This window comes from Phragmites australis, chromosome 6, assembly GCF_958298935.1.
Source record: "Phragmites australis chromosome 6, lpPhrAust1.1, whole genome shotgun sequence".
Classification (NCBI taxonomy): domain Eukaryota; kingdom Viridiplantae; phylum Streptophyta; class Magnoliopsida; order Poales; family Poaceae; genus Phragmites; species Phragmites australis.
Window position 1 is genome coordinate 4,374,751 of NC_084926.1, and position 14,209 is coordinate 4,388,959.

General features: G+C 42.4%; 1 protein-coding gene across 1 annotated transcript; it reads right to left on the reverse strand.

The window, feature by feature from the left end:
• Window positions 1-143: 143 nt before the first annotated feature.
• Window positions 144-2,662, reverse strand: LOC133921208 (uncharacterized). The gene is made up of 3 exons (XM_062365994.1): window positions 2,261-2,662; window positions 744-903; window positions 144-587 (listed from the first exon to the last, which is right to left on the reverse strand). The coding sequence occupies exons 1-3, from the start codon at window positions 2,613-2,615 to the stop codon at window positions 371-373; spliced, it is 732 nt and encodes a 243-aa protein (XP_062221978.1). The 5' UTR covers window positions 2,616-2,662; the 3' UTR covers window positions 144-370.
• Window positions 2,663-14,209: the final 11,547 nt, after the last annotated feature.

A 14,209-nucleotide genomic window follows, 5' to 3' on the forward strand; every position in this document is an offset into this window, starting at 1 on the left:
GATGTGGCGCCTGCAGCACCCGGACGTTGGTTTGTCAGGTGCATCCACTAGGGACGCAGCTCCTGAGCTCCAGGCCGGTGCTCCGACCAGCGACGCGGTAACCAGTGACCGTGAACCGCCTTTCACAACTTGCACTGACCGCCTTCAGCAAACCTCAATTTGATTTGTAACATTTAAATTTGACAGATTAGCAAACAAAACCGTTCCTGGCAGAAAATTGCTGATACAACTAACACAACGATGGTTCCGGCTATCTAGAACCGAGTGTGAGGCACAGGGACATCACAAGGTACACTACACAGGGCTACAAAGGTTTCCCCAGCGTATGGTTTACCCAACGTTCCGGCTAAGTGGTCATGCTAATTGGTTATCAGTCGAACTGTTGCCGAAGGGCCATCTCGGTTTCGCTCTTCCAGGAAGCGTGCGACGACTGCCCCCTCATCCTCTTGATCTTCTCCTTGTCTTTAACAGTGGAACCATGCTTCTTCTCTGGCTCTTTTGTTTGTGATGGTCTATCGCCGCAAAGAGGGCAAACCATACCACGGGCATGTGAATAGGTCTTTGGTACACCACATTGGAGACACATCCTAAACATTGAAAATAATTCATAGTTAAGAGCACTACAGGCTAGCAGAATTCAGAAGGAATTCTGATAGATAATATAAAAGTTCAGGCAAGATGTACACAAGCTGCTTTCGTCTACTTATTTCATTGCGGCATTGATGAAAATCGACAATTATTACCTCAGAAGGTCAGCTGCATCTTCTGGCCCAGGATTCGCAGCACCTATTATTCTTTTACCATCAATAGAACTAGATGTCACAGAAGCAGGAGGGTTGGCACCATTTGTAGTAACTCGCTTGCAAATGGCAACTAACTGTGGTTTCGCCACCACAACAGCACCTGAAGATAATTTCTAGTTAGATCACCAGAGGTGTAATATATATATGAAATGGCACAATTGGCATGTGAAAACACACACTTGAAATATCGTTAGATGCAGGCACATATAATCAGATCTGCTTTATTATCGCCATGTCGCCATTTGCCAAGCATACCAAAAAGCTCAGAAATATCGCGATCCTTAAGTCCATAACAAAACACTTGATAGGAACAAAGGATGATGGATGTATTTACTGGCACGTTGCATTTTGAGAATATCAGCTTTTACAAATATTTTCACGCCAAACTACAAAGAAAAGGTAAAACTAGATACCAAATGTAACATTCTCTTTAAGCAGCTTGGTAAGCATAACTAAATATTTTATATAGAAGTTACAACACAAAGACCATCTATGTACCATTTATCGCCTTGTCCTGCGATATTAGAATGGGTGCCATTAGATAATTTAATACTAGCCCTAGTAAGTACATCAGATGAATAAGTACAACTTGTAAGCCTCAGAGCTATCAACGAAGTAGTGTATGCCCAACCAGTAGGAGATATCACGCTGAAGAAAGCACTGAACTGATACGCAGTGTCTCTTGTCAGTTAACCGCATACTGCCTTCTCATTCTTTAACAACCATGTTTTCTTGGCTAATTGCTACTTGTGAATGAAAGAACCACTATGACAGTAAAACAAAACAAACAGAAAAAATACATTCAAACAACTTTGCTCCATGAACACCCAAACTTAACTATAAACTAGGCATTTTATTTCATCCAAAATACAGACAAACACTATGTAAATTACACTATAACTGAACAACCAATTCTAGAAGTACATCACCTAACACACAAAATATTTACACCATGCAATTGACAAAAAATGAACACAAAACTGATCCTATAGCACTACATTATCAAATATCTCCAATGACGGAGCTTCCTGGTGGCCAAGATGGATCCTTACACCCTCGTTCCAACTTCAAAACCCTTGATGACATATTGATATTTCAGTTCATAAATACTTATCAGCTAATAAAGTAGCGGTCTATACAAAATACTGTTGCACAAGCAATTTCATTGACCCCTTCTTAAATTCTGTTCAAGCTCTACCACCGAATATCTCGTCAAGTCTAAAGTAACATAACACGTTATAATGATAACTGCAAAGCTTTACATCCAATGCCCTACCATTGCTAGATCTGAAACAACATTGCTAATCGATCTCTCGCCTTACCAACACGAAAACAGGGATGGTGGACTCCTACCACGCTAATTGCTCGACTCGAATCTCCAAAGCACGCACACTTAAACTAATCCGAAGATTACAGAACATTAATACCAACTTCAATTAGTAGTTAAAGCGGCTTACCGGGAGGCGGCTTCTTGCTCCCCTCCTTCGAGCGGCGATCGAGCACGCCAAGCGCCTCCGTCGCCTCCTCGGGCTCGGCGACCCTGTGCCTCAGAAAATCCGGAGGGCCCGAGACATCCGCGAATGCCTCCAGCGCAGACGGCAGCGAGGAATCCCCACCACCGCCGGCATCTTCCCCCTTAGGGTTTTGGCGGCGGCGGGGCTTGGAGGCCGGCTTCGGAGGAGCATACTTCTCGTCTCCGTCCGATCCGGCTTCCTCCGCAGATGAGTTGCCCAAGTCGCTCAGCTCGGAGGCCGCGGCGGCCGGATCGTCGTCCTCGGCGGAGGAGTAGCCTTCCAGAAGCGCTAAGCTCATCGCCGTGTTCGTGTGTTTCCCCGGTCCCTTGCTCCGTACTAGTTACAGCGCGGCGTGCTGATCACCGCTAAAATAAAAATCAACGCTCCGGATTGGCTGCCATGGATTGAAACAGCGATGTTTTTCACTTTTTTGGGCGTCATCTTGTACCTTGTTGGGCCATTATTGGGCTGAACAAAACACAAACAGAGAATTCACTATTGCTGGGCTTTTAGGCTTTAGTCCGTCGGCTCATTTTTAAGGGCACTATTTATCTCAAAAACGTATGTGGGCCCACTAATCCAAACACAACATTTTTTATTTTTAAAATTTTGGAAGTCATTTTGATGGGCACTCATTTTGATGAGAGTAATATAGAATTGTAAATTTTAAAAACGGATGCATATATTTGTAATATTTGGATTTAAAAATATAAAAATTTCCAAACACAACTGTGTTAAAAAAGGATAGGCATGGGCTCAGTATTGGGCCTAAAATAGCTTTTCTGTCGGAGGCCCATAACTCGCATGACGCCTTCCACTAAAAAACAACTCGCATGACGCCGAGTTCTAAGACTTGCTTTGGTCAAGGCCAATAGAACAGTGAAACAGCTGCAGCCAGCAGCTACCAAAGAAGAAAGTGAATTCGCCAAGATACTCCCGAAGTCCAGCAAAAAGCAAAACAAATGCATTCCCAAAACGACCATGCTCTTTGGTTTGGTAGTAAAACTTGCCTAAATTTCGCATGTGCGTGCGGTTGCTATCTTTCTTGCCAACCTAACACTGTACACCAGTAATCATATATGATTGATTAGCAGAAATCAGTGACTAATTACCCACATATTCCATAGCGTTTCGGTTGGGAACAAGTAAACTAGACAGTTCCAACGACTTGTCACCGATCGTTTGGTGGTTTTTTGAGATATTTCCCAGGCGGCGCCAGGTCGGACAGTTGACCCGCCGAGAAGGACAAGGGTTGATGCCAAACACAGTCAGCACCGTGATGCTCGTGCGATCTCATTGCTCGCCGCGATCTTATTCTGTAGCGGCGTCATTGTCATGCAGAGGCAGACTTGCCTTTAATTACCTTCAAATTCTTTGTGATTTCCAGTTTTTGAGGTGAATGTGCATAACAAAAGCACGGTATCTCATGCTATATTTTTTCCAGATTTACAACATTTCAGATACTGAAATCTCCAAACTCTCCTGTTCACACGAGTTCACACGGTCTGTGTTCTTTGCGAGCTTTAGGGTTTTAGGATTGGAGGCTTCCATCTCTGCCGATTTTAGAGAGAGACATTGGATAACAAGGCCGACCAGTGGTTGTTGGTGAATGCGGGAACGGAGCGGCAAGACGGGTCAGACCACCAGATGGGCAAAGAGGGGACGAGTTGAGAAGAAGCACACCAACAAATCCAGTTTATTGTGGCGGGGGCAGTGGCGGTGTGCCTGCCATCAGAGATGTCCGAAGGAGAACGTGGTGGGAGAGCGAGGCCAGTTACGGTGCATGGACACAAAGCAGTCACAAGGAAGAAAAAACATCAAAGGATGAAGAAAGAATATAATCTGTACGGTTCAAATCATGTGTGTTGATGGAAAAAAAATGGTCAATTCCGCACCAATAATGTGGTTGTGTACATCAAGTGAAAAGTGACGTGTTTTTAGTGTATTAACAGTAGCACCACCCATATTTTTTCTCATATTATGTCACTTTCGTTGATGTTAATAAATGCCCGGCCTGGAAATGCATGGACTCGGAAAGTCGGAATATGAACTGGTGAAGATGCAACAACCGTCACTCTGAAAGTGCGACTCTGGCAGCGATGGTTTAACCACTCCGATCCGAAAGATGCCACATCGATAGTTGTTTAATCAATCGAGTAAATTAAAGGTGATTTTAGTTTGAGCAGGTCGCGAGTGCCAATCAGGTCTTAGCTAGTCACTTGAAAACAAATCATAGGAAGCTAAGAAATTGACCCAGTTATTTCGCTATCGTAGTTAACTATTTCTTCAGAGTAAATATATATTATTTTAAATAAGACATGATCTTAAATACATAGTTTTGATCATAAATTTTTTATTAGAATATATTTATAAAATATATTAATTTTACAATATTATGAAAGTATTTTTTAAGATAAATGCACACATATGATTTTAATATTTTCAAATTAAATATTTTAAAGTTACTATTAATTAAACTTTTAAAAATTTGATCAAAACTTTTTTTCAAAAATGACATGTATTTATAACAGAGTAGGTATATGTTTCTCTTAAGCCTAATCTTGCTTCCGGCTGCTTTGATTGGACCTTTGGGCTGTCGTTCGTATATCACAATTGAGTCTGAGAGCAAGTTCCTGTGCTCTCGTAATTGTTCTGTCTGTCTTGTTGTCATCACGTAGATCTGCCACGATTTATTTTCTGAATACCAAATTAAGCGAAAGAAATGTCGGGGTCTGTGGATAAATATATGCTGGTCAAGGCACTGTGGGCATCACTGCAAAGCATTTAAACTGCCTTGGTTTCAAACTGACGTACGCATGCTGCGTGCATGATCTTGCAGGGTGAAAATTGGGAACTAAAAGGATATCAATAATGTAAGCAAAGGTGTATGCATGATGAACATCTACCATTAGTTTGGGCGTTACTAGTTCGAATCAAGTACGACATTAGTTTTTTTTAGAGGGATACACATGTGGCATGGTGGTTAGCCCCTATAGAAAATTGATCTGTCTAAGAGCATCTCTAATAGATCCTTAAAAACTCACTTTTTATATTTGCATATAAGAAGCCTTTTCAATAATATTTTCTCCTTAAATTATTTTTTTCTCTAACAGACTTCAAATATCATATTTTCTATATTTCCTCATATGTATCACCGATATGTGAACCTCACCCTACCTTTTTTTCTTTCTCTCTCCCCTTTTACTCTTCACGAGCAAACAGAACAACACTCGACGGGGTAGAGGCTGAGCTCCTGGCAGGGCGGAGGTTGAGCTCCCAGCGGCCGCTCGTCCTACGGACCAGTCGGCAGCTGTACCACCACTACGCTTGGCGCCACAGCGAGCAAAACGACATGGGCTGCCCCTTCTATCGGAGCCCCACCCCCGCCAGATGCTGGCGAGGGTGGCACCAGATCCCACCCCCATCATACTTCCTCAGTAGCGCCCACGCCGTCTCCACCGCCTCGCCCCCGAATATCGCCTCCTCGAACCCCACTGCCACCATATATGCCCGCCACACCTCCTGCCGGCCCATGGCGGCTCCCCGCCGCACTGTGCCTAATGCCATCCCACCTCTGCTTCCATCACACGCCTCTCGTCAGCGTCCCTTCGCTTGAACGCCGCCTCCATCGAGCCCAAGAACCTCCAGAGAAGCTCTAGCCTCGCAACAAACTCGCTTGCTGCGTTGCCGTCGCTACGACTGCCATCGTCCAACTCAGCGAGGACCACTAGCTCCGTGTTAAGGTACTTGACCTTTCGGAGTATGGCTGCTTGCTCGTCGATGATGGCATGGCTGAGCCTGAATTGAAGACAGACATCGAGGGTCTCAGGGTGGTGATGCCATGTAGTGTGTGAAGTAGGAGCAGGAGGCGCGGGTGGGTGGGAGCAGTAGCTGAGTTTAGATGGAATTGGGAGTCTGGCTGGTTCTCTACTTCTAGCTAGGATAGAGGGGATATTAGGAACATGTAAGGTACTACCTCTGTTTTTAAATAACTAACACCGTTGACTTTACGTATCAATATTTGACCATCAATTTTTCACAAATACACACGCAAAACATTCTAAGTATACAACATCCTTAAATTACTTTTGATGGCAAATCTTACAATACTATTTTAATTTTACTTGTTTAAATATTTTAAAAATTATTATTGGTCAAAGTTAAAGTTATAACAATATCGGTGTCAGTTATTTAAAAACAGAGATAGTATCTGTTAAAAGATATTTTGAAGATAAAATCTCTAAATTTAACTATAAAGAATTATATTAGGTTTCTCTTCAAGATGCTCTAAGCACGCTAGACTTATCCGTCGCACAGCGCGTGCTCGCATAAACAAGTTACCCCCAAATCTGTCCGCATGGGCACACGATCTCGTTGGAGGCGAGGCGACACAGCAAGATCATGCGTGCAGGTGCAGCCCGTGTACCGACTCGATCGATCGTTCTCAAGTCAAACACGGTGCACTGGCCGCTGATCGCGCGGTTAACAAAGTAACAATACCATGCCGAGGCCACGCCTCTCGTAAACCCGTCCCGTCCCGTCTCGAGGGGAGAACGAGTGAACGACGACGCCGATCCGACCACAAAAGAACCGCGCAAGCGTGCAACCATCTCGTAGCTTGCAACTGCCACATGCGCATCAACCAGACGGTGGCCGGGACCATCCCTCCCGCGCTGGAGCAGCCGTTCGATCGAGCTAGCTGCCTGCCCCGCCTGCCCCCAGTGCCGCGAGCCTTTTGGACCGCGAGCCGCGCGCCGGGGCCGGGGCCGGGGCTGGGAAGGGGCACGGGCACGCCCGGGCCTGACTGACCTAACCTAACTGATGGATGGATAGATCCGGGCACGCCGAGGGGGAACCAAACTATTGGCAGTAATTCTATACTCGTCCACTTGCTGGGCGTATCCTATCTGGGCTGAATTTTCTAGCTTGTTTATGAAATATTTGAGCTACGACGATCTATGCTGCTGCAGTGTGCCCATGGCCGGGTCAGGTGGTAGGAAAAGGATGGATGAATTTGTGCGATCGATAAGGTCATGTGCATGACCTACGAAAAGATCTCGCATTGGCGTGACAGCCAGTTATTCTTCCCCTCACACCTGGCTTTCCAAGGTAGATTGGGTCCATGATTGGCAGGCATTAGATTCTCGGGAGTCGGGCTGCTGCGGGCTGGTTGCACTTGCATGCATTTATTCTCTTTATTTCGTTTTCTTCTCAATTCTTCTCTTTATTTTTTCTCATTTTTAATAATTTCTTTTTAAACGATTCGTGAAAGAAAATGAGAGAGTATTTCATCTTAAAGGGAATGATCTTGAAAATCTCTTTGTAACAAGAACTGTAAAAAAACCCCGTTAAAACGCTGAAATAAAAAAAAATCTCTTTCGTGAAGGAATTTTGATCCTGAAAGAAATCAGTTGAAAATGCTCTTAGCACTCAACCAGATTCAGAGAGTCCCCTGCTCTCCACGTAGGAAATGGGTGGCAAATTTAGGCAGTGTGCGCGGGCCGGGGGGGGGGGGGGGGGGACACTTGTCGAATGTCAAAGCCTTTTTCTGGACACTTGAGCGTCTCGACCCAGGTGGTGCTGCACCTTCACTCGAAAATCATCACGGCTTTATAGTGGATTCCAACTCCCATCTCAATCATCAGATTCCTTTACACATATTTGTGCCTCGGCCGCCCGTCCATCCCCTTCCTTTTTCTGCATCGATGATCGATCGATCGATCTCCTACCTAAAAGCACATGTACACGCACATTAGTAGTAGCAAGAACAGCAGTGTCCCTCAAACATGCACAAATGCTCATCGATCCCTTGTGCTGTCTGATCGACATGATGGTCCTTCATCTGACCTTCAATTTCTCTGTTGCTAAGAATATGTGAGTAAGCACTGTTAGCTGATTTAACAAGTTCAACTAGTTCATGTTAGAAGCAGACAGGGACGAATCTAGAGCTTCAAAATCTGAATACACACTTTAACCTATCTAAATTTAGATGGTGGGCGCATGTTTGTGATTAAATTGGGTACAAGAGCTGACATTGAATTGCTAATAATCGAGATTTATTTTTTCCTCCGATGTCAGTGCACTCTGGTGGGCTATTGTATCTTCGCCCTATAGGAAGGTGTACCGCATTGAGGGTGTAAATTAAACTATATATGTTTGCGATCGATGAGCCCTAGCTACTAGATTGTTTAGGGTGAATAATGGATACCGGATAGATCTCTCCACCTGGGAGCCATGTGGGGGTCACGCACTCGCCCGCCCTAAAAATATGCATCCGCGCAAATGCAAAGCAGCTTGATCTGTATAAACTAGCCATTCCTCCCTGCGCCCTATAATGGTTGCACCGGGTATTCTATTCCGCTGATCCCCAGCCCCTTTCTTTTTAATCCCTTCTTGTGTTTATCTAGTCGCCGGTTGAGTTGGGGGATCATCTCAATGCCAGATTAGAGGCAATAAACTATTGGCAGCTAAGGGACGGAGACCCCCCCCCCCCCGGGGGGAGGCTCCCCCCCCTAACGAGACTTAATTTCCAAGGACCCGCTAATGATCTTGGCTAATCAGCACGAATCGTCTGCACATTTTGCCCTCATGAAATATTCTCGTTCGTTCAGTCGTTCCAGGCTCAAGAAGTTGAAGCCCAATCCATCCAGTCTTTTGCCTTTTTACCCACCGTATGTCCATACCAATACATGAATTGAATCGTGAGTTATGACTTCGTCACTTCGTCTAGGAGCTATACCGGAGTCTGCATATAATCATAGTTTTATGGTATTTCTTCTTTCCCTACCCGTTGGAGACGGTGCCTAGCAGCCAGTTGGTAATTAGATAGCTAATTGTGAATCACTAGTCCATCAACTCATGCACCTGCAGGTGCTAGCATTTTATAAGACACATAAATAAAGTTCATAGGAAAGGGTTTTTGTGTTTTTAATAATTAGAACTTGAAGCATATAGCGATATTTTAGAATTACACCTCTTTTATATACTATAAATAAAAGTATAATTTTTAATCTCCAATATTGGTCATTTAAAAAAGAATTTACCCTATAATAATTTAGGTAACTGCTTTTATCTATTCATGTCTCACTTATATCAAGATTGTGGTAAGCCTTACTTTCATTATCATATTTTTTTCTATGGCTGTCTAATTTAAAATGGATGGTTGTGATCTTCTCGCTTCTCCTGCTAACGTGAATATCAGCCCAAATGGCCAAGTCCAACCGAACACATCTTCATCACTCCTCCGTTTCTCTGGTCCTCCGAATCTCCTTCAGAATTCACCATTACTACCGCCCAACCCAATGTTTATTACCACCGCCCAAGTTCACCGCCCCATCCTCCCACGTTGAGGCCACACTCCTACCTCCATCCCATGCCCTCTCGCCAAGTTTTGTGCCCCCACCGCCGCTCCTCGTTTTTCTGTCGTCCACTCGAGGTTGCCCTAGGCGAGTTCTGAGGCCTCTAGGACACGCTAACACCACTAAAGGTATTTTGCATCGAGCAAGAACTCTGCTTTGCTATTCACACGCCTGCTCTGTGGCCATGTCCACAAGCTTCGTGTTGCCTGAGGCACCTCCTCGTCTCCCTTGCACGCTCCAGCAGCTGCTTGGATTTTATTTGTTCACCAGTGCCTGCACAAAACTTCTCTCTTGATTTGATGTAAACTTATACATGATATTATATAGAGTCCTTGCAAGGAAAATTTGGAGAATGTTTGGCATATATCATGATCTACCCTGCTAGAGCATGCGAGAGTTGAAACACCATCCGGACTCCAATGCAATATGTATACGTGACTAAATTGATTACCGCAAGGAAAGTTTGGAAAAGGTTTAAAGCATATCTTGATCTACCCTACTAGAGCATGCAAGAGTTGAAAAACTTTGAGGACTCCAATATGTATACGTGCCTAAATTGATGACCAAGTTTACTCTCTTTTTTTTTTTTTGATGTGTACATGATTGGAGTCCTGTTTCCTTATGTACGTGACTTGTTGCGTTGTATTCCGAACAATATCTTCCATCTAATTTGTTACATGTTTTTTAAGGTACTTGTTGTCTAGTAGATCCATTGGCTACGGATTATTAAGCAGCCAAATCAACGACAAGATGTTTTGCTTTTTTGTGAGAATTTTTAGGATTTCTCTATATTTCTAGTATGTCTCTGCCTAGGATTAACGTGAGGGTCTCAAAAAGGGCCTCTAATTAGTTAATATAAAGATACATTGCTATGGATTTCTCCTTCCACAATGGATTGCTACTATCTACTATCTGTGCTATACCGGAGTCTGCATATAATCAAAATTTTATGGTATTTCTTCTTCTCTTAGCCGCTAGCAATTGTGCCTAGCAGCTAATCGGTGATTAGAGGCCAGGCGGGACGGAAAGGTACATAGGGTAGTCAGGATGGTGTCATCCAACTCTTAGGCATGATAGGCGGCTGCAAGGGGGAACACTGCTACTTGCACTCTATGTTCAAATCCTGATTCTGCCCCTGACAACTACTGTGTTTGAGTGTGTGTGCTCAATGCACGCTCCCAGCCGGCCGAATAATGTCATGTGGCATGCTTGCATGGGTTCGTGTGTGCAAACATAGGAAATAATGTGCACAGATAGGTAGCTATTGTAGGATCGAGAATGACGACTAGAGGAGATGAATAGGTGCCTTACTAACTTCTTGGATGCCATTTTATTAATCTTTCACCCAATATGTCTTAAAACAATATGTGGAAGTAGAAACCCAAGACAAACAAGTTGCGCAAAAAAAAAAAAAAACTCTAAGGAAGCATGTCTCTTATAGATGGAATTGAACACTAGCTTCCACTTAAAACAAATCCATACGTCATCGTACTCAAAAGCATGCAATTTGAGAAAGAAACACTTAAATTCAAGGAGATAGTCACTGGGTGAGAAACTCTTCAAATTGATGATTTTGAGACAAGTGAATTCAAGACTAATTCTGAATGTGAATTTTATACCTCTAGCAACTAGAAGAACTAGTTCACCATGGTGAAAAATTTCAGCTCTTAAACCAAAACGAAAATCGCAAAGAAAAATAAAAAACTCACAACAAAACAACAGAGCCAATAGATGGAAAAGTAGAATGAGATGAACATAAGTATAAGAGGCAACATGAACTTCATTACTTACAAAGAACATTCCTATTTTCAGCTACAAAGTATGATGTATAAAAAAGCTCTCACATAATATATAGGCTAAGCACTCATCTATCTATCCTAAAACCCTACCACATAACTCTCAAATGACTAGCTCAATCTCCTCCCATAGCCCTAACCCCTCTATTTATAGGTCTAGAGAGGTTCTTTAGCCCTTAATTTTTCTTATTCCCAAAATATCCCTCACTTTCAATATACTCCTACCTACCATTAGGGGCATTTTGGTCCAAACTTTCCTCCATCCTTCGAATGGCCATGATACCTTCACGACTTAGCTTCGCTTCAGCGTAAGCTTCGTGATGATGCCACATGCACTTCATCCTTTAACGATTTTGAGGTCAAACTGCGAAACTGTCTTGCATGCTTCTCAAAACGTGACTTACCGCCACTTACTTACACCTTAAGCTAGCATCCGGATATTGACATGTCTACTCCATCTTGCGATCTTGATTGTTGGCAAGTCTCTTCCGCTCCTGATCCCTCGGATCACCTTGTCACTTGCACCGGTATTCTTTTCGCTTGACTTTATCAACATGCTATCTTCATTAACCTTCTCACGCTTTGCTTAATCTCCACGTGTACATCTAGGATCATTCTTGACTCCACTCTTCCTCCTTGATCGTTTGACACTAAGCACCCCGCTTAGCCTCTATCATCCCGCTATTGGCAGCCAAATTGCATCAATTAAGATAAGCAAACACGTATCTCCAACTCCATAGTTAAGCACAAAGTCTATTAGCCATAATCAAAATCCCTATTGAAACACATCACACAAAAATCGTGTACACTGGATGATCCAGTGTCACCCTCAGTACAAGCACCGGTCCATCCGGTGTGTACATCTCTTCCTGTTTTGTAAACCTCCTAGAAAATGCTCTGATGAAGCCTCCGATGCTCACCCTACTCTTCACCGGACCATCCGATGAGTACAATCTCACTAGAAGTCATTTTGCAACCTCTCTGGAACAAATTCTTCGTTGAAGCATCCGATGCTCACAAATCCAATCGCCGGACTATGCGGTATGTACATCCTTACCAGACACACTTTGTAACATCTCTGAAAAATTAGTCCAGCGTGCCTAGCTTTCTATCACTGGACCATTCGATGTACACTTCAAATCTCGCTTCTGCACTGAAATACTCCAGCGTGAAACCTTTTGAGTGCCAAACCATCTGGTGAGTTCATTTTTCTGAACGCCAGATCATCCGGTGAGGCAAATTTTCCTGAACTCAGAGACAAAATACCAACTCTATTTTTTCTGCAACTTTGGTTAGTTATAATTATAATTGCAATATATAAACATGCTCATGCAATCCCAAAATTATCAAACTAAAGTATCAACCTTGTCAATCACTCATCACGTATAAACCAAGGTACATTTCATTTTGGTTTGTCAGTCTCCCCCTTGATGAGTGTATTGACAACTCTCAAAGTACAAAGATTTTGGTTTAAAAAATTCAACAAGGGAAGCTCATTCAAGTGACCAAAAACTCAAAAAAGAGTAAAATATGTCACTTGGCATAAGAAAGTTTGCATTAGCCTGAAGAGAAGCAAAGACAAGCCAAAAACCACAAGAACACAATAAAAGCTCAAATCCTCAAGATTCTTCTTTCATTATGCAAGATGATTCTTCTTTGTGGCTTAGTGCATATTTTATTATTCCCCCCTTTAGTAATGTAAACATCAAGGACAAAAGACCAATCAATGCATGAACATGCAATCCTAACGAGCTTCCGTAAGTATATCACAAAGTATTTGTAAAAGCTAGAAAGATCAAAGGGTTATGGAGAGTAGACTGTGGAGCTCACAATCATATAAATGTTCAAAAAGAGACAATGACATAAGAGCATGAAGCTTTACAAGATAAGCCTGAAAAATTATTTGCGTATTTAAGTTCATATAGTAGAATCATGTTAAAATTGACCACCACATAATCATCAACTCGTGCCGAGACAATACAAGCATTAAGAACTAGCAAACTTCAATCTCGAACTAGGCATACAAGTATTCATAACAATAGGCTTTGCAAATATTCATATATGAAACCAAGATTTAGTTAAATCAAGTGATTAAAAATAGAACATTTAGGCACATTTCTTTGTAATTTATTTTATCCTCAAGTTGTCTCTTATACAAGCGAAGCGTCGCACAACTGGATATGACAAACACCTCGAGACTTCAGGAAACTTGATTGTTCAAGATTATTTAATTGACACAAATTATCAAGATTTCACGAGATCATGTCAAGTAGTGTCTTTGCGACACAAGTAACATATGTTCCCCTAATATTCTATCATGAGCTAAACATTTAATAAAGACAAAAAATATATTGCAATGTTCTCCAATCCACTATCTTGAACTAAGAAGCCTATTGTAAGATATTCATCAAACTAGCTTTAACACAAGTATTAACTAAGCGAAAGCAATTACGAACATGGTGATCAAGAATGTAGAATTTTATAATCTACATGATTCATAAAATTACCAAATGTCATCTTTAGGAAAGCTAGCTTGCTTGAAATGTTTTATATCAAAGCATCAAGAGAAGCATTAGATTAAAAATTTGCTCCGCACAACTACTTAACTTAGTCCAAATTCAAGACTAGCAATTGAAAATGCTAAATATATAGAAGTTAAAGCTCAACTACTATGATTATCTTACAAGATGATACATAATGCAAATGCAACAATAATAAGATAAAGTATGTACAAAGAT

Bases quoted from the DNA above. Each gene is read 5' to 3' on its own strand.
- LOC133921208 (XM_062365994.1), bottom strand. From the start codon at position 2,615: ATGAGCTTAGCGCTTCTGGAAGGCTACTCCTCCGCCGAGGACGACGAT. The intron at 904-2,260 runs GTAAGCCGCTTT...AATTATCTTCAG, and splicing joins GAGCAAGAAGCCGCCTCCCG to GTGCTGTTGTGGTGGCGAAA. The intron at 588-743 runs GTAATAATTGTC...TTCAATGTTTAG, and splicing joins GATGCAGCTGACCTTCTGAG to GATGTGTCTCCAATGTGGTG.